At 38.8% G+C, this 21,416-nt stretch overlaps 2 protein-coding genes across 9 annotated transcripts in view; both read right to left on the minus strand.

Annotated features, from left to right (window-relative positions):
* LOC120467090 (NACHT, LRR and PYD domains-containing protein 3) overlaps positions 1 to 13,149 on the minus strand; it is a 39,244-nt gene extending 26,095 nt beyond the window's left edge. For 3 of the 8 annotated variants that reach the window (XM_089130937.1, XM_089130938.1, XM_089130935.1), the window contains exons 1-4: positions 13,012 to 13,149; positions 9,951 to 10,058; positions 9,566 to 9,670; positions 8,100 to 8,204 (exon numbers count right to left, since the gene is read on the minus strand). In XM_089130937.1, the coding sequence (XP_088987063.1) occupies positions 8,100 to 8,204; positions 9,566 to 9,670; positions 9,951 to 10,058; positions 13,012 to 13,070 (377 nt within the window). In that variant the 5' untranslated portion in view covers positions 13,071 to 13,149. The remainder of the gene's footprint in view (positions 1 to 8,099; positions 8,205 to 9,565; positions 9,671 to 9,950; positions 10,059 to 13,011) is intronic. The other 5 variants (XR_016168477.1, XR_016168476.1, XM_089130940.1 and 2 more) reach the window with 3 other exon arrangements.
* Positions 13,150 to 18,169: 5,020 nt separating this feature from the next.
* Positions 18,170 to 19,354, minus strand: LOC148981361 (zinc finger MYM-type protein 1-like). Its single transcript, XM_089131674.1, has one exon. It carries the CDS (start codon positions 19,352 to 19,354, stop codon positions 18,170 to 18,172), a length of 1,185 nt encoding a protein of 394 aa, XP_088987800.1.
* Positions 19,355 to 21,416: the final 2,062 nt, after the last annotated feature.

Consider the following 21,416-nt stretch of genomic DNA (forward strand, 5'->3'; position numbering starts at 1 on the left):
TGTTAAACATTGGGGAAGTTAATATATTCTTGTACTTGTTATAAATTGACAATCAAATTGATTGTTTGCACTAGACAGTGTTTGTTAAACATTGAGGAAGTTAATATATGTTTTGACTTGTTATAAATTGACAATCAAATTTATTGATTGTTTGCACCAGATGGTGTTTGTTAAACACTGAGGAAGTTAATACTTGTACTTGATTGCACAAGTACAGTTGTTTGTAGTTATTTGTGCTAGACAGTGCCAGTCTGTTGTTGGCGTAATAAAGACCCTAAAGAACACTCCTCCTTTGTATGTTCTCCCTCCATCTGATGCATTCTCAGGCAATTATAGAGTAATTAAGAAAAAAAAAATAACTAGTAATATAACTAGTAATATAACTAGTTACTTTCTCCAGTGAGTAATAAAGTAAAGTAAGGCATTACTATTTTTGAGAGTAATATGTAATATGTAATATATTTCTTTTTTGAGTAACTAGCCCCAACACTGGCCATATTTGACCGGTAAGTGATGTAGATGAGTGACTGCTGCGCTTGTTTAACTGAGGGAACAAGAGAGAGTGAAAGCACCGGTCACGCGCGCCGTCTTCAAAATGTCTTGCTCTCTCTCTCGCATGTTTATGAATTGAGTTGACTGAATATCTTTGAGAAAACACGATGGTAAAAGGTCGGAAGACTGAAGTTTTTTTCTTCTGAACTACTGGTTGTGAATTGTGAAACCACATTTTCAATAAACCAAAAAAAAAATCTCTGTTGATGAAATGTTTTCTGTGTCAACTGTCGAGACCATAGACTGTAAAAATAGGTCGAGACAAATCTCGTGCGATGTTCTAAACTGCCTGGATAATCACACAACGTGTGCCATGGTTCCGTTAATGACGCGTCCGATTCGCGAACTAATGACTCCTTTGAACCGATTCACTTTAATGAATATAACTAGCCAGCAGCCATATCACCCTGTAGCCCAAGACTGGTTGCCCATTAAAGCTAAGCAGGGCTGAGCCTGGTTAGTACCTGGATGGGAGACCTTCTGAGAAAGCCAGGTTGCTGCTGGTAGAGGTGTTAGTGAGGCCAGCAGGGGGTGCTCACCCTGTGGTCTGTGTGGGTCCTAACGCCCCAGTAAAGTGATGGGGACACTATGCTGTCAAAAAGAGCACCGTCCTTTGGATGAGACGTTAAACCGAGGTCTTGACTCTCTGTGGTCATAAAAAATCCCAGGATGTCTTTCGAAAGAGTAGGGGTGTAACCCCGGCATCCTGGCCAAATTTGCCCAGTAGCCTCTGTCCATCATGGCCTCCTAATCATCCCCATATACACCAATTGGCTTCATCACGGTCTCCTCTCCACCAGTAAGCTGGTGTGTGGTGAGCGTTCTGGCGCAATATGGCTGCCGTCGCATCATCCAGGTGGATGCTGCACATTGGTGGTGGTTGAGGAGATCCCCCCCCCCTTCTATGTGAAGCGCTTTGAGTGTCCAGAAAAGCGCTACATAAATGTAACGAATTATTATTATTATTATTATTATGAATGGTTAAAACAACTGATCTGTCCAACACTGAGCTCAAGAGACATAAATCGGAAACACTTTACAATAAGGTTCCATTTATTAAAGTGTACATTAAATGTACACTTTAGTAAATGGAACCTTATTGTAAAGTGTAAGGTTAATAGTAGGGCTGCAACTAACGATTATTTTGATAATCGATTAATCGGACGATTATTTTTTCGATTAATCGATTAATCGGATAAAAAATTATATTCCATTTTTTTGTTTATTATAACAAAATAAAACCCTAAAAACCACACTCTTTTGTGTGTTAAACAATCTACTTAATACAGACAACTTCATTATAAAGAAAAACAACAAATAAAAAATATATATATGAAGAGTTCAGATGCAAAAGCCTCTAAATGCCATTTGAAATTTTCTTCTAAAATGACCATTTTTATCAAGCTTGTATATTTAAGTTCAGTAATTTCACTTAAAGGACAATTAATAGGTAATCTTCATTGCCATTTAAGTGAAATTACTGAACTTAAATATACAAGCTTGATAAAAATGATAATTTTAGAAGAAAATTTCAAATGGCACTTAGAGGCTTTTGCATCTGAACTCTTCATATGCAGGGTGCGATTTGCCGGGGGGGGGGGTTTGCCTACGCTAGTGGTGAGACGGATCAGAAAACTTATCACGGATCCGTGCTTTGATTAAAGTTAATTTTAGTTTTAAATGCGCTACTTTGGCTGGCTCTGCTGCTCTGCACGAGTCTGCAGTTTTGGTCAATGTCCCGCCCACGGCGCTATCTGATTGGTTACACCTCGTATAATAGCCTATCAACACTTGCGAGACGGTTGCAGGTCCGTGCTGGGCTGTGGAGCTGCTTGTAGAAATGAAGGCAGCATTCAGAATAAACATCACAATCTGATTTTCTGTTTCTATGATGACAAGCAGAGCTAGTGTCCAGTCACTGAGAATGGCCGAAGTTATACACACGGTGTTTCACTCAACTGAGACTAAAGCAAAGGTTTTTTGATTAGTCACTCACTCTTGAACATCTGGCGCGAGTGATTTCAATGTTAATTCAATGTAAAAAGACGCGTTTACGCGCGTCAAGAGGTTCAGCGGCGCAAATGAGGCGAATTAACAAACATAGATAATGCATCTGTCTTTTCTATCATTTTACTGTAGGTCAGCATCGCGATGTAACGTTAACATTAACGTAACAGCAGCAGTAAAACTGTTTCTATTGTGGTTTAACTTTGCAATCAATCCCTGGTTCAGGAGAGGCTGATATAAATTAGCCTCTACCCTATTAATCTATTGATTTAATTATTGCATGTTTTTTCGTTGTGCATTATCACAGTTCATATATGTGTGGGAAGCTATTAAAAATATTGCGTTAGGATACTTCATGAGTTATTAAGATTTTTTTTTCAAAACATCCCCCCCCTCTGTTTTTTTCACAAATCGCACCCATATGACCATAACCTATGACAAAAATGCTATTGTAAACTAGATTAGTGGATAACTCAGCAAAACTTAGCCTAGAAATATCACAAGTGCACAATAATTTTATAAAATCTGAACATTTAGTGAAAAAAACATTCCTTAGTGGGGAACAAATAAGAGACAATAAGTGTAGCACTAGCTCTGGTAAAACGTTACACATTGCTCTTTGTATTGTTGTTATACATTCATAAAAAACATCGTAAAAATCAGATGCACAACTGTTTTAAATGTAAAGCACAGCTGTTTAGTGAGGAAGCAAAATATAATAGATAGGACAGAACAAGAAAGGCTATTAATAAGCTTTCATTGCGCAAAAGTATTATGACATGATCATGAAAGAGCTGCACAAAGTGCTTATGCACTTCCAAATAGAGCAATTCAAGTAATCTGGTGAAATAGTTTTTATATCACAATATATATCGCAGAAAAATAAAATATCACAATGTCATTTTTTACCAATATCGTGCAGCCCTAATCCTCGCTACGTGTTTTCTATACAGGGATATCGACATCGGTAAATATCGGTATCGGCCATAACAGCAATGTTAATATCGGTTATCGGTATCGGCCACAAATTTTCACATCGGTGTATCACTACAATAAACTACATTTAGCCGACATGTGATGTCATATAGCATAAGCCATTTCTCTAACTATTCGTGTATCTTTCACAATCAGCAATGTCAACATAGGTGAATGTATAATATGATAACGAAAAAGGTTAGTGAACTAAACTGAACAGTTTCAGTGTATCAGTAAGATCGTTGGAAGTAACAATACTGTACTGAACGTGTCTGGAAATGTATAAACAATATGATAGTGGGATGAGTGACGTTAGTCAGTAGATCTAGTAAATAAAATAAGTTACATACTAAATGTTATACTAATGTTATCCTGGAACATTATTTTGTATTCATGTCATGTTTCATGTAGTTTACCTTGCTATTTCACTTGAGTTTACTATGTTGATCCGCGTTTTCGTCCGGAGTCACGAGCAGATAAATCTTTTTTTTGTTTTTTATATTTATGTGGAGTTTGTGTTGGAGTCTGTGTTGTACTGGAGGCAGGACGTTTTGGGGGGTTATCAGACTCCATGTCGTCAGCTGAAGTGCTGTTGGTCGCAAGATAGACTGTAGGATGGAGAGGCTCGGGACTCGGGAGCGCGCATGCACGTCACATCTGATGGATTTCGCAGGAAATCCGACCCGGAGACCTCGCATATAAATAAGAATATTGGCCTTCAGAGGTAATGGCAAAACCCGAAAAGTGGATTGTTGCAATGTATGATTACAACCCCTTCAAACACAGGCAATAAAAAAGGATTCATTTTATTAAAAAAAATAGTTACATATAGAACCTTTAAACAAATGGGCATGTAATCGCAGTGAGCCTCGCATCCCACGCCATGCATTCTGTATTAAGATTTTGACTTTTAATGACTTATTGACTTTTGTTCATTTTATTTTACTGATAACAGCCATAGTGCCTTATTATAAAACAGAGTAGTTTATCGATTAATATTAAGAACTTGACATATATGATGATGTATAGCTATAAGCCTACCTATTTAATAAGGTTTGGGGAGACATAATATCAATTATAGGGGGAAATATCACCACGACCACGGGCACGACCGGTGCTGTTTGAATGGGCATATGATTCTTCTGTGCTCCATGGCGTGAGATGTGGCTCACTGCGTTTACATGAGCCCCTTTTGTTTGATTTAAGAATATTTCAAAATTGATGACTTGTGATTAATCAGTAGCTATCTAAGAGCAGCATCCATGTTATATGGGTTGCGTTTTAAACATTTGAATTGTCACCTGTTCTGCATACAAAATGAAAAGCTATCAGCCCAAATGCAAACTATCAGCCCTATCCACCACATGTTATTAATAATGGATATACTTTCACGCGCTTTCATGTCCATTGTCCAAGTATCTGCTATCAGACCCGTTGAAGACAGTTTCTGTTCATGTGCGCTATGTTAATTAACCCTATATAGCAGAGGTATTCAATTAAAATTCTAAGAGGTCCAGTTAGAGAAAATTCCATCAAGCAAAGGTCCACAACATCACAATGACTAACTTTATCTAATGACTAAGCGTTATCATTCAGTGCCACAGCCTAGTAACATTAGTTGTATGAAAATATGTAAGAAGTCTAGTCAACAGACGACTGTCAAATAAAATAAAAGTCCAATTCAATAATATTTCAACAATATTTATTGTCAGTTTATATATTGAACTGTAGGGATCATAAATAATAAGTACTCTAATAATAAATTATCAATAATAAATGTTATATTATAAATGAAATAAAGGCTGCATTTAAAAATAAATTATAAATAAATAAAACACAACAGAGAGCTTTTGAAAAATGTGCATCTCAAAATAAAGTGCTTAAATTTAGAAAAATAAAATAAAAAGTACAGCTTGAGTTTCCCTTTTAGTTTTTAGTTAACTCCCTTTCACATCTTAAGTTTAAATTAATTTTAACTTAATTTGAACATTTTATAAAGTGGGACCAACGAGGTCAACACATAACAGTCGAACAACTTTAACACTTCCTTTTCTCTTTCTTTGCCTTTTATATCCCACTTCCTCACTTTCTCTTGCTTAGTGAGAAAAGTGAGCCTTTGCTTGTCCTGCCAGCATTTTAAATCTGGGCTGGGTTGGTGTTAGGGCCATTCTCATACACATGTGTAGGTGCTCGTTGGTGAGCCTGGATCTATATTTGCTTTTAATAATGTTCATTGTGGAGAAAGCTGCCTCACAGTTGTATGTAGAGCCAAACATGGTAAAGATGTACAAGGCTACTTTCCTCAGACCCGGGAAAGGGGTCTCTGAGACCATTTGAAGCCAGAAAGTGGCAGGATCAGATTTTCCTAAATGCTCTTTCAAGGCCACATCTGCTTGGAGATCGACAAGTTGCATCTGGAGAGGCCCAGCATCTGCCCACTTGAAGAGTAGTGTGACTTGCTTTGGGAACTCCCTGACATCTGTGATGAGGAATGGGTTCTGAATGAACAGTGTGTGCTGCTGTCCAAGGCTGAAGCAGTCAAAACGCTTGCTGAAATTTACAATCAGCTTGTCAACAAAGTCAACAAAAGAGACACCTCTCTCTCACCCTGAACCTGTTCCTTCACAGTTGGGAAGTGTGCACAGTCTCCCTGCAGGTCTTCCCTAAACAGCACAAGTTTCCTCTGAAAGGAGCGCACAGCTGTCATGAGATCACAAACTGAATTGTCCTTGCCCTGTAGCTTTAAATTCAGTTCATTTAGGTGTGAAGTGATATCAACCAAAAAAGCCACAATATCCATCTTCTTGTCATCCTCCAAAAAGAGAGAAAATGTTTGTGGTGAGCAGGACGGCCGAGGGACGTGAGAGGAAGTCGCGAGGCCGGTGGTGCGATTGCTAATGAGCAGCACCTGTGAAGCACACCGGTCTCGCATCTCTCACGAAGGAGCGGAGCCATAAAGGGGGAGCGACGGAGTGGATGATCGAGAGAGGAACAGGCCTGCTTTTGGTTGTATTTTATATTTTATTTGGTAAGCCAGCAGTCGTCCGTGAGGGGCTGCTGGCCGGTATTTTATATTTTATTTTGGGTAGCCAGCAGTCGTCCGCCAGTGTAACAAGGTTCAGGGAAGAAGGAGGCAGGAACCGGATCATAATAATAAAATAAAACTTTATTTAAACAAAATAAACAAATAAATTACCTGCCAGCAACCCCTCGCGGACGACTGCTGGCTACCCAAAATAAAATATAAAATACCGGCCAGCAGCCCTAACTCAACCCTTCTTAAAATGGCTTCAGGTCAAAACCTGCGATCTGAGAACCACGCACATTTACCCAAAGTAATCATTAACTTAAAACAGTGGATATGGACACACTCAAAGCTAGGTTGATTAAAGCATTTGCTGATTCTAATCGGAAATAGCTTGCCCCCTCATTCAAGTCCACTTAAAATGGTATCGGATATTTAGCCGTCGCTAATCTGACGCGAAAGATGTGGAAATATTCGAATCCGATGATCCAGGAAAAAACAATCGTTCACTCAGAATAAAATCAAACGTTTACAGTTTATTGAACAGGTAATGATGCAATAATTCAAAATCCAATTCAAAAGGATAAAATCGTCAGTTAAGCGTTTCATGACAATAATTCCGAAATCATAGAATTTGTAGAAATTATTACCTGTCAATAGAGTTACACACAGCGATTGTGCGGGCAGTCAACCTACAGACTCACCCCGAAACCTTTCTGTTCCTTTTCCTTATAAACCCAGATAAATCAATTATTACCTAATGGTGATGTCTGTCTTTATAATTAGATTTTGGTTGTGTATTCAGGAGCTCACACTGTGATGTCTGCCTGATTTTACATACAGGATGTAGTTTGAATTAAGGGACACATCACTTCTCATCTTTCATAACTTCTTTTAGCTTTTTATCATAGTTGGGGGAATGAGACCATTTTACCAGGCGCATCATTTTTGTTATACATTATTTGTTTTGGTTGTTTAAAAACACACATAAACAAATTATCTGATTACTCGATTAATCAGCCGATTAAGTGCTAGATTAATTGATTACAAAAAGAATCGATAGCTGCAGCCCTACACTATGCAACTCTCGCCCGTAAAGGTAAGGGCGTAAAGTATCCGGACAACGTGAGCTACCGTTTAGCCAATCACAACACACCGGCCCAAAGTAACCAATCTGAGCCAGTCTTTCAAATGACACAGGAGAGCACGGCTTACAATAAAGGTGAAATTTATGAAAAAATAAGACTTTTTAAAAAGGAAAAAACACGAATACATGTTATATGTTATATTGCACCCCATAAACACATTCATGCAAAAGAAAAAAAGCATTAGCCTGAACCACCCCTTTTAAAATCCAACAATGTGATTTCCTGGATTTTTTTCTCATTTTGTCACTCATAGTTGAAGTGTACCAATGATGAAAATTACAGACTAATTAAGTAGGAGAACTTGCACAATCAGTGGCTGACTAAATACTTTTTGGCTGTACTGTACAACTTTTAAAACTGTCAATGCATGACATTTTTTTGACACAAAATACCTTTTATTAGATGATGGTGTTTTCTCACTGAAGTTTGGTGGAGGATCTTTAGACCAATCACTCTTCAGAGACACAGAGCTGGACACATGTGAGCCTGATCTTACTCTGATGACACAAAGAACATTTGAAAAGGTTTAATGTTGCAAATAGTAATTAAATGCAGTATAGCTGTGCATTTGTTCATTTATAACTACGGTTGGATGGATGAACATGTTTAGTTGCATGATTTATTTTGAATTTATGCCTCCTTGTGTCTGCCTGTGTAACTCTGGTATGTGACTGGCTAAGGACAAATAGTAAATTTTTCCCTATGGAAGTCAATCAGGACCAGCAACTGTCTGGTTACCCACATTCTTCAAAATATCTTCTTTTTTGTTCAGCACAAGAAATAAATTAATACAGGTTTGGAACAACATTACAGTGAATAAATAATGACAGAATTTTTATTTTAATCCCTTTAAGAACAAGCGGCTGCAGTTTTATTATTAGGGCTACTGTCACTTTAAGACCTGTACGCGACACGTCTAATATACACGGAGCATTTGACAAGCAGATTTCTCTCAATTTTCTCGGTTTGCTTTGAATTAATTTTAGACATAACCAAATGTTCTTATGTAAACCTTGTGTGTATTTGAGAGTATTAGCGAAATAATACTACTCGAAAGATAACTTAGTCCAGCAACCAGGCGCTGTTAGACAAGCTTTTAGTGCATGTGTGCGTCGGGTGTTCGCGCTCAGCATCAGCAGTGAATGACATGTTTAACCAGCAAGGCTTTAAAGCACATGCAAATTAACTTTTGTGAACTCGCTGAACTGATGTAACCGTTCCTCTGAGTTAATATTGCGAGTATTTGTCGCGTTGTACACTAATGCTGTTGAGACGGAGGTGTCAGGACTGCAACTGACTGAATGCACGATATACATATTTCTACAAAAGCAGTCAGCAGCTTGCTTGGAGCAAGGATCATAGCGCAAATTTGAAATATATATCGCCCAGCCCCGGTGACCTAACTGTGATGTTCTCGTCAACTGACAACGATACCAGCGCGAGAGCGACTGAGATACGAAATTGAGCAGGTGAACAAGCTGAACCAATTAGACATTCTCTTGCTGAACGCAAATGCGTCCTTGTTGATACTTTAAAAGGAACTTTCTGTACGCACGTCAGCCAGTTATGGGTTATGACCTCATATTCTCTCCTTTTCACTCCGGCTGCAGACACCCGTCCCCCTCTTTTTTTCTTTTTTTTTCCTTCTTTTTTTTTTTACAGATCTGCATGATTCACATAGGTCACATTTTCAGGTCGGAAAATACAGAATTTCGGATTAATCCGGAAAAATCACATCCCTGGTAACTATGTTACTGGAGTGAGTTTCATAAATCCCCTTACACAGTCAAGTTCAATCACATACACCACTGTGGACAAATAATACAACCCTATAATGTAATGTAAACACACACAATACCTTTCATTAGATGATGGTGTTTTCTCACTGAAGTCTGGTGGAGGATTTTTAGACCAATCACTCTTCAGAGACACAGAGCTGGACACATGTGAGCCTGATCTTACACTGATGACACAAAGAACATTTGAAAAGGTTTAATGATGCAAATAGTAATTAAATGCAGTTTAGCTGTGCATTTGTTCATTTATAACTACGGTTGGAGGGATGGACATGTTTAGTTGCATGATTTATTTTCCATAGTGAATTTATGCCTCCTTGTGTCTGCCTGTGTAACTGTGTTACTGGAGTGAGTTTCATAAATCCCCTTACACAGTCAAGTTCAATCACACACACCACTGTGGACAAATAATACAACCCTATAATGTGATGTAAACACACACAATACCTTTCATTAGATGATGGTGTTTTCTCACTAAAGTTTGGTGGAAGTCCACCTTTAGACTGATCACTCTTCAGAGACACAGAGCTGGACACATGTGAGCCTGATCTTACACTGATGACACAAAGAACAGAGAGAGAGAGGAAACACTTTAGTAAAGGAGGATCAACTGTGTCTGAAACACATCTGTGTCTTTATCTAATCCTCCACAGAAACACACACACTCACACAATTTACAGTTTTATAGTTAACCATCACTATATTTACTGGCTCACATTAGTTTAACAATTTCTTTAATATACATGAGTGAGATTAAACATGTTAAAAAATACTTCAATTTAAAAGAACATGTCAAGTGTTTGTTTATTGACAGAAATGGAGAGCAGAAATGTCTGTGCGATAGTTTCGCTTGATAAGACCCTTATTCATCGTCTGGTGTGGTTTAAAGCCCTTTGAACAGTTTGCACTAAAACCAGGCCCGGTTCGATTCTAGAACCAAATCACTGAGGGTGCTTTTGAAAATAATGAGGGTGCTCAAAAGAGGGCCGAGTGATACTTGTCTATGACAATATTGTTGTTATGTTAAATTATATGCGATATCCATGATCGAGTAGCCATGTCCCTGTATGAGTTTTTGTCCTTTACACTTATCATATGATATAAATGTCACACACAGAGTGCTTTTTTCCCCAAATATCAATAGTATTGCAAATGTGTGAAGTAGGCCTATAGAAATTTGAAGTATATGAAGTATTTTATTCTGTAGTTGAATAAAGAAGTTAATATAACCACTTTTGGAAACATTGAGGCACGGATGTACCTACTACAAATAAAACATCTCCAGTTAACTAGCAGAGCATTCAATTAGTTGCTATTAAATTAGAGATCCAGGCATCTAGCGCTTAAATTTGATGTTTTTGAGATCAAGCTGAGCGCTTGATGCCACGCTGCTGTCAGTTGCATGGATACATTGTTCTCTTGTGGCTCGCGCAGTCTTCACTCGGACGTGCGCTTCAATCTATCGCCGTTGCGGGGACTATCTATTCGTTCCGGTGAATGGACAATTACATTTTTTGGCTATCTAAAGGCAGCCCCGCCTCTAACGAATTTCCTGAGCGGGACGCACACACGCAAACAAAGTGGGCAATCAAAGAGTCAGCGTCACCTTTGCGTATCGCGAAAGGACACAACAATCCAATGCATTAAACATGAAAGCTTAATGAAATAATTTCTGATTTGAAAAATCACGTTAATGGATTTAGTTTGTGTAACATATTATATGTATGAGTGTGAAATCTGTCTGTGTTTCTTTTTTCAGCAAAATCTCGTTTACATGTGTGCTGATAAAAATTTAATCTGAGGGTGCTTTCACTTTTGTTTGAGGGTGCTTAGCACCCTCAAGCACCCCCGTAGAACCGGGCCTGACTGAAACGGTCTTTTGGACCTTGAACCGTTTGGTTCCAATTGAAGTCCATTATATGGAGAAAAATCCTGGAATGTTTTCATCAAAAATCTTAATTTCTTTTCGACTGAAGAAAGAAAGACATGGACATCTTGGATGACATGGGAGTGAGAAAATTATCAGCAGACATTTTTTTTAAAAGTGAACTACTCCTTTAAAGGGGGGGGGGGGGGTTGATTGCGATTTCACTTTTTTCATTTTAAATAGTGTGTAATGTTGCTGTTGGTGCATGAACAGTATCTGCAAAGTTGCAGCGCTGAAAGTTCAGTGTAAGCAGAGATATCGTCTTTTAAAAATCAGGAAGTATAATGCCTACAAAAACGACACGATTGGGACTACAGCTGGGTTATGGTACGTCACTAACCCACACATTTGCATCAACCACTCCCTCAGAAAATGCAGAAAATGGCTTGAGGCACGTCGACTCGTTGAGTGTGATGTTCACGCAGCTGTCAGGTCTTCTGTGTTCGGGCTTCACACGGACGCTGTACTTCGTCAACAATGGATACAATTGGCTATATGCACGCATAAGTTCCGCATTTGACGCAAGGATGCTCGTCCATTTCCGGTTGTGGAGATTTAAGCGGAGGCGAACCGAGGAAAACGGGATTATGGCAGAGTCTTCAAAATTTACTGTCCTCCCGTCTTTGAAATGAAACTTACATACGTTTAGATGTAATTTTATATATAGTTATGTTTATTTAATATAATTTTAAAAAGAAGCATAAACACAACGAGGGGTGTCTGTTTTATCTGTTTTTGTGACTAACGTTTCTTTATTATAACCATGGGGTATAAAATTCAATATAAATTCTCGGTATTGCATTGGACTCTACGATCGGCGGAAGATATTGAGCATCCTTACACCTTTACTGGAAATACCGCCGTGCATAGAGCCCATTTATGTTTGATTATGTCCCTGAAAATGACGATTTGATTAAGAACGTAAACCAATGCCAACGCTGTTTGTGTTTAACATTAATAGCCAGTCAGTTGCTATTGTTGCCAGTCAGATGCTATTGTGTTAAACAAACGTGTATAAAGTTAAAAAAATGTAGCAAATTATCATTTAGAAACGTTTATTAAGAGCCGTGTGTGGTGAGGTTATGTTTGATTCTGCCTCAAACTGATACTGCAGTTTGACACATATTTACATCTGGACCGGAGCTCATGACATAAATGTTTCGCCCGTAAAGGTAATGGGGGTTAACCTTCCGAACAACGCGAGCGACAGTTTAGCCAATCACAACACACCGGGCCAAACCAATCTGAGCCCACTGCCTGTTTCTGAGGGAGTGGTTTCATAGACTCAGGAAGTCAACCGCTCGTTCGAGGACAGAGGAGAGCGCGACTGACAATCAAGGAGAAGTTTATGAAAATTAAGACTTTTAAAATAAGAAAAACCATGAATACATGTTATAATCCACCCCATAAACACAATCATGCAAAGAAAAAAAGCAGTCAACCCCCCTTTTGGAAAGTTAAAATTGAAGTTGTTCAAAGCATTTGCAAATCTAGAGCAATGCTTAAAGTTGTGTTATTGACAGGGAAACACAAAGTCCAGTGGAGTTTAAAGTGAGAGTGTGAAAACAGACGCAGTCTCACCTGTGTTTCTCTGAGAGACTCATCTGAGAGAGAGAGTCCTTTCCTCTTTCCTCTGACATACTGCAGCTAAACTGACCCTGAAAACTGATCAGAAAACACTCAATCCTTCAGCATCATCTGCAAATCACAACATTTACACACATCAACAACATCTCATTGAAGAATAAAGAGTTATCATCAACAACAGCAACAGCAAAAACAATCTATCAAATAAAGTGAGTTACAAACAAATATATTGCCATGTAAAATAACCGAATGGTCTTAATCATTTCTGATTGTTTCATGAGTTTAACGGACTCTAAATATTAATTCATTGGGGAACAGAAATGTACACTGTGCTGGAAAACTGAACCGAATTTGTTTATATTGTCTATTACAGTTTAACATCAATTTTATAATCATATTTACCCAATCTTTAATAATTGTTGAATCGTTTGCTATTCAATCATTACTTAAAGTTCACAATAACTGATTGAGTAAAAGCAGAGAATAGACATAATATTACTAATCATAATTGCTATATATGAACTGAAATATTGAGTTTAATAACAGCAGATTGTTGTTGATTGACGTTAGGCTTCATCTGTCTGTCTACTGTAAAAATGTCTACTTCAAAAATACTTTCGATTTCTCATCACAAAAACAACAGCCTAACACGGGAGAGGAAATGGGAGAACACTTTTTAGAAACATATTCGTGTTGAATAAACCTTTCTCAATAAAACATTTTGTATTAAATGTTTTATTTATGTTTAAATGTATTAAACATGTATTAAAACTTAATTGCAGTCTTGTCCACTAGTGATGTTACATATGACACTGAATCTTCAAAGCGCGAGTCGAGTAGGCCTAACTTACGCAGCGAAATTTCTCATGAGCTTTAAAAAGTAGGCGGCTGAAAAAAGCTTTTACTGTTTATGGTGAAGCCGGACAGATCTCGATCTCGTTTCTCGCAGTGGATCAGACACCTGTGAGACCAAACTAGGCTTGTTTGAGATGGGCAAAATCTGCGAGACACCCCTCGCTGCAGCCTGTAGCACGATGACGTAGCTGGATGGTCCAATACGTGTTGGACCCTGTAACGCGCGCATGCGCACTAGTCAAGTCAAGTCATCTTGATTTATATAGCGCTTTTAACAATTTAGATTGTTTCAAAGCAGCTTTAATTTAATGTAACAGATTGTTTTTGCTTTATAGCGGTTCATGAATAATGTTATTTTACAGCTAAAGTTAGTTTTGATTCTGTCGAAATGATAATTTGTAATTATTATGACACCGTTCTCTCTAAACAGACTTTAAACGCGATCCTAAACGCTGATGGCACATGCACATTAAGAATTCATAGGCCTAGTTTAGTATAGAGAGAATTGGTGAACAATCGTTGATCTTCCAAGAATACATTTAAATATGGTCACGAGCGAAGCTCTTATTTTCAGAGCTTTCAGAATAAAACTTTTTTTAAATAATTGCGACTTTTTCCTTACAATTGCAAGTATACTTTTCGCATACTGACTTTATTTCTCAGAATTGTGAGATATAAAGTCAGAATTGCGTGAAATAACCCAGATAGCAAACTGACATTGAATCAACGTGGAAATATGACATCGAAACAACGTTGATCTGACATTGTTTTGCTCATCGAATTAACGTTGAACCAACGTCAGATGCGTCATTCTTTCAAAACTAACGGAAAATCAACTTGAAATCAACGCGTTGTTTCAACGTTATGAAAGCAAACCAATTTTCGATTTTCATTTAGCTTTGAAGAATGCCGCGTCTGACGTTGGTTCAACGTTAATTCGATGAGCAAAATCAACGTTGTTTCAATGTCATGAGAGACGTCGTTTCCACGTTGATTCAATGTCAGTTTGCTGTCTGGGAAAGCCTCAATCGCATGTTATAAAGACATAATTGCTTGAAATAAAGCCTCAATCGCATGTCATAAAGACATAATTGCTTGAAATAAAGCCTCAATCGCATGTTATAAAGACAGAATTAGGTGAAATAAAGCCTCAATCGCATGTTATAAAGACATATTGCGTGAAATAAAGCCTCAATCGCATATGTTATAAAGACAGAATTAGGTGAAATAAAGCCTCAATCGCATGTTATAAAAGACATAATTGCTTGAAATAAGCCTCAATCGCATGTTATAAAGACATTGCGTGAAATAAAGCCTCAATCGCACATGTTATAAAGACAGAATTGGGTGAAATAAAGCCTCAATCGCATGTTATAAAAGACATAATTGCTTGAAATAAGCCTCAATCGCATATGTTATAGAGAAAGAATTAGGTGAAATAAAGCCTCAATCGCATGTTATAAGGACAGAATTAGGTGAAATAAAGTCGCAGTTGTGTGCTATAAAGTCAGAATTCTGACCTTTTTTCTTGCAATTCTGAATGTATAACATAAATGCGAGTTTATTATTACAAGATTTATTTTCCCCATGCTGTTATTATTTTAGCATTTTCCTTACTTATTCATCAATAATTACTTATAATTATTTAACAGTATACTACACAGTTTTAACATCATCTCAGTACAATATTGAGCTTACATATCACTTAAAACCAATGCATTCGAATTATAATCAGAGATCGGCACTGCGCATGCGTAAATGACGTCACCAAAACACACATCCATCCACTACGTATTGGACCATCCAGCTACGTCATCGTGCTACAGACTGCAGCGAGGACCTCTTGAAATCTGCGCAGAATCGATCACTGGTGATCAGCGCGAGATGCATTCTTCTTCTTCTTCTTCTGTTGTTCAAGAACAGCCTTTTTCCACCTTAGAAACATTGCTAAGCTACGTAACATGCTATCTATATCTGATGCAGAAAAATTAGTTCACGCATTCATGACCTCGAGACTAGATTACTGTAATGCTTTATTAGCCGGTTGTCCTGCATCCTCAATAAACAAGCTACAGTTAGTACAAAATGCAGCTGCTAGAGTTCTTACTAGGTCAAGAAAATATGATCATATAACACCGATTTTATCATCTCTACACTGGTTACCTATTAAGTTCCGCATCAACTAATACTACTACTGACCTATAAAGCCCTAAATGGTTTAGCACCTATGTACTTAACGGACCTTCTTTCGCCCTACAATCCACCGCGTTCCTTAAGATCACTAAATTCAAGGCTTCTGGTCATTCCTAGGATATCGAAGTCCAGTAAAGGAGGGAGGGCGTTCTCGCATTTAGCTCCAAAACTCTGGAATGGCCTTCCCGATACGGTCCGAGCCTCTGACTCGCTGACACAGTTCAAAACTAGATTAAAGACGCATCTCTTTAGTCAAGCATTCACATAATGCTTACCTTCTAGTCCTCTGTTATGCCATACGGAACCGTTTGCCACTGAAACTGCTTAACGCACCAGTGGGGCTCGACAGCCTTTTAGACAAACGGGTCGGCGCGTATGGTTGGGTTGCGGAGAGTTCGGGTTACGGAGAGTTTGTGAGTTATAACGGAAATCATTATGAACATCAGCTATGCTAATTATTTCCCATCTGCCTTTCTGCTGTTATCTCGGGACGCTTGTCCCGAGAAAAATGGCGTTCGTCAGGTCCAGTTTTGTGTCCAGCCTCTCACGGGGATTTCGGATGCCCCAACGCCTGTGATGAGACGACTCAACGCCTGCGATATGTTATGGCGCCGTTTGATTCATAAACAATATTTATATTTAATATTTATATTTAAACAATATGAATGTAAGCCAGAGGAGAACTGGCCCCCGACTGAGCCTGGGTTCTCCCAAGGTTTTTTCTCCATCCAATCTGATGGAGTTTGGTTCCTTGCCACTGTCGCCTTGCTTTTGGCTTGCTTTGAGCTTGCTCAGTTGGGGTTATTTAGTGTTTAGCAATGTTGTTGATCTGTGTTGTGCTACTTTCATGTTATCACTGTGAAGCTGCTTTGATACAATCTGTAATGTGAAAAGCGCTATATAAATAAATGTGACTTGACTTGACTTGACTTGTTTAAATGGCGGTTGGCAAACCAACTTCAAGGTGCACTGTCCGCCACCTACTGGATTGGAGTATGGAGCACTACTTGATAGGATACACTTGATATATACATATATATATACACATACACATATAAAAAGAAAAAAAAAATATATCTTTCTTACCAGTTCTGTGTCATAAAATATTTGAATACTTTTTCGTGTATTGTATAATTTGTTCCTTCTAATAATTCCTTAAGTGTATGATTTCTTACACCCCTATCCTTTAACGACTGAATTAATTCACGCCTTTCTCTGCTGTATGCTAGACATTCTAGTAATATATGTTTTACTGTTTCTATATGTCCACATTTATCGCAATTAGCACTTTCATGTTTTCCTATTCTATGTAAGCTTTGATTCAGCGCTGTATGTCCAATACGCAGTCTTGTCATAATTACATCCTTTTTTTCTGTTATTAACGTTTGCTCTTTCCACCCCCCAGGGGCGAAAATTTCATCAAAATGTTGGGGGGGACAATAAACATAACAATTCTCAAGAGCAAATTTTGAAGGGGACACCAATAAAACAAGCAAAAGAATACCGAGGAAACCCTTACTACTTATTAGTTTACCATGGAGACCATTTCATTATACTTCTTAAAATTTCTTTCTGGTTTAATGAATAAACTGACTACATTGACCAAAAAACTTTTCAAAACCATAAATTTTTTTGTAAATAAGTTGTTCAAACAATCAAGCCACCAAAATACAATGGAATTTGAACTTAACTTCAACTTTTATTTATTAATATATCACATTTATTAGCAATGTTGTTGCTTCACAGTTGTAATTAAAACATACATAAAAACATTTACCATGCCTAGCAAATGAAGGCATGACTACACTCTTAGACATACTCACACAACTGTATAGTGAGATCAGTATAGAAAGAGGGGGAGTAATAAATAAAAATAAGTTACTTCAATTAACAAAAACCTTCACCTAAAAGCTAAGTTAAAACGATAATTTTTCAATTTAAATTGAAAAGTAATGAAAAACATCAATATTGTGAAAGTGCCCCCATATAAAATAAATGAATTGATTTTGTAACATGAAAATATTATGTTATAGTCACTGCTCTATATTAAGTAATAAACATTTGATGTAATTAAAATCAAACTTGCATGACAAGAGGACAGGCACTAAACAAAAGAACCAAATGTTTTTTTCCTGGTATCACTGGGCCCCACAAACTCTTGGCATATCTTGTTTGTGTTAAGGCTATCCAACCTGTCTTTGTGAACATTGCAGACTATCAGACTGTTGAGTCTGTCCTGGCCCATTGTAGCCCTTAGCCACGTCTTCAGTCTCCGCAATGCACTGAAGCTCCGCTCAGCTTCACACGAGGACACTGGCACCACCAACAAAATTCTGACAAGAACCTCAACTTGGTCAAACAACCCCCGCACCTCCACTGGCATTCCCCTGAGGACCTCTGCTGCCTCTGCACTGCTGCTACAGGGGTATTTCTGGCGAAAGAGGGGCAACTGTACTGAGAGAGTACCTCTATGCAACTCAGGGTACTCAAATATCGCATCAGTTATTACCCCGGTCAGAAGGACACTCTCTATATTTTGCAGAGTCTTTAGACTGTTTTGATTGAAACGGTCACCAAACTGAACCTCCACACAATCCAACACTTTAAAGAACTCTCCCCTGTAATGATCCACTGCTCTGCCAGCAAAACGCCTTGAATTTGTAGCCTCAATAGAGTCAACTGTTTCAGTGGAGTTAACCATTGCTGTAGCTTTCTCATACAGTTCAAGATAGCTCTTGTCATTTCTCTTTCCCTGAAGAGAGGATCGGACACAATCTACTGCAGCCTTCATACCAGAGACAGTCTGGGTCTTCTTCTGCAGTGAAATGTTTAGGCACTCAAGCTCTCCAACAACAGCAGAAGCGAGTGTGAGGCCCAACACAGTCTTACCTTTGCTGAAGTGCTCAAATAAGCCACTGGCAGTTGAAGCTGTCCTAGATGTACTTTTTGCCATCTCCTCTAGACTGCCAAGTACCCGCTCATACTGCCCTAGCACAGCTATTATAGCAGAATTGCGCACAGTCCACCTGGTTGGACATAGAGGTTTCAGTGTAGTGATGGGTGCATTTTCAGAGGTAACTATGTTTTCAAACATTCTCTTAAATTTTCCTGACTGGCTAAAAAGGATTCCTAACTGATGTACCCAAGAAAGGCAGTCCCGGATCATTGGGGAGGCTGAGCAGCCAGCCTGTGTGATCAGATTGACACAGTGTGCACCACAATGCACATAGAGGGCTAATGGCTGCTGCTCTCTCACTATTGCCTGTGCACCGCTGTACTTTCCTGCCATGTTTGAGGCACCGTCGTAACTCTGACCACGTAAAGCAGATGTGGCACCTAAAGAATGGGTTTCGTTGCTCTGGACTCAACTATAATACAGCACGACTATGCCACCCTGGGAATTTCACCCAAGGAAATGAGGACATTAAGGACACAGGTTCGTTCCCACAAGATAGAGCAGAGACGTGAACTTGAAAAAAATAATAATACTTTATTATACTAAAAATCAAAGCTCCACACACACACACATAGTTCAACACACAGATCAATATGACTTCAAATCAAAATAGAAAACAACAAATCAAAATAAAGAACATCAACAAAAATCAATCAAAGGCGACAGGTCAGATGGCAGCAGAGGTAACAAACCTACTCAATTCTACTTCACTACAAGCACTTCAACCGTATGTTTAATGTACTCATTTCACCACAAGCACACGTGCAATTCAGTGACAAACAAATTCAAAGAATCAAAAATCACTCAGTGAACAAGGGTACCCATTAGTTCGGACCTGAGCAGTCAACACTCCTAGCCAATCTGACAAAGCTCACAGATTAATCACAAATAAACCAAAAAAATAATACAATCACATCATACATGATAAATCAATCAAAAAAAAGAAAAGAAAATATACTCAAATCATTACTAAACAAGAAAAAAAGAAAATACAATCAAATTATACTTCAACTCAAAAGAAAATACAAATCCCAACCAGAGATTTCAAATACAAGTCACATTACTCTCGCTCCGTAAACCACACACACACACACACACACACACACACACACACACACGAATCACTCACTCCTTAAAAGACACACCAGTGTCAGTATGCGTGCGTTTCTCGCAAGGGCATTTACACACGCACAACCGAAAACCACTCACCCAACTCTCACTATTTTATGGGTTCATTCATACACCACCCGAAGTCCACAAACACTCGTCCAGTTCAGTTGAAACAGTGCGGGGCGATCAGCAGCAACCAATGAGAGCGGGCTGCGCGAGTCTCGCGCTCCCCAGCGTCGAGTCCACTGGATACAGGTCGTCACAGGAACAGAAGAAGCGAGGCAAAAGCAGCGCACGGCAGAGAGACGGGGCGAAGAAGAACGAATTCCCAAAGGGAATAATTAAATACGAAACAGAGAAGGGGAAGCCAGGTCACGGTCCCAATCAACTTGCTGCACTCATGGCGATATTACTCGCTCGTCCACTAGAACAGAGGAGGAACACAACGTAAATGATGTCTTTTTCGTAAATATTCTCCCATGAAGTCAATACTAGTTTACCCACCTGATTTTCCGCAAATCAGTCTTCCCACTGTCAAGCCGCGATATGTAAACACAGCCCGTCACGCATACTAAAAGCACAAAGCGCATACATACAGCCAGCAGCTCACCACGAATAACAGTATTACTCTAGTCCTCTCGTATTACTCGATAACGTACCCAAATGGATGCGCGACTCAGCTCCAGAATCCCCATATGAGAACCGCTCAGCAGGAAAGCAGCAACAGAACTTACAACAGCCTACACGCTCTCAATACACAGAACCATTTATGCGTGCTCCCGCACCTATAGCGCACCTGACTCGAATTAGGCAATTACCAGTGCAATCGCCACTCGGGCTGTTACTCCACCTAACTAGGCAACTATGCCTGCTACACAGACATGGGCAGATTAAGCCTCAACAGCACATCAATTATCATCTTGGCAATGCCCTGGCCTGTTGTCTCTGACAAAGTGTATAATCCAATAAATTCCTCATGTGGAACAAGGTCATGGTCCACATAGCGCAGACAGACACTTTCCTGCTCAACACCAGAAATATCCTGGGTACCATCAACCACTACAGAAAACTGAACAAGGGCTGGAGACCTAATCTCACTTGCAATGCCTCGGATTATTGTATTGGCCATAATTTTTAGGATTTCATTCTGTGATTTAGGGCTTGTGTATGCAATGGTACGATCTGTTAACCATTTCAATAAAATGGGATCATCCTCTTCTGCCCTAAGTTTCAGGAGCTGATACAGATTCCCACTTTCATCAGTATGGCCTCTTAAAGATTGTCC

This window comes from Pimephales promelas, chromosome 5, assembly GCF_988280905.1.
Source record: "Pimephales promelas chromosome 5, fPimPro1.hap1.1, whole genome shotgun sequence".
NCBI classification, from domain to species: domain Eukaryota; kingdom Metazoa; phylum Chordata; class Actinopteri; order Cypriniformes; family Leuciscidae; genus Pimephales; species Pimephales promelas.

Excerpts from the sequence above, each read along its gene's own strand:
- LOC148981361 (XM_089131674.1), bottom strand. The coding sequence starts at position 19,354 with ATGGCAGGAAAGTACAGCGGTGCACAGGCAATAGTGAGAGAGCAGCAG.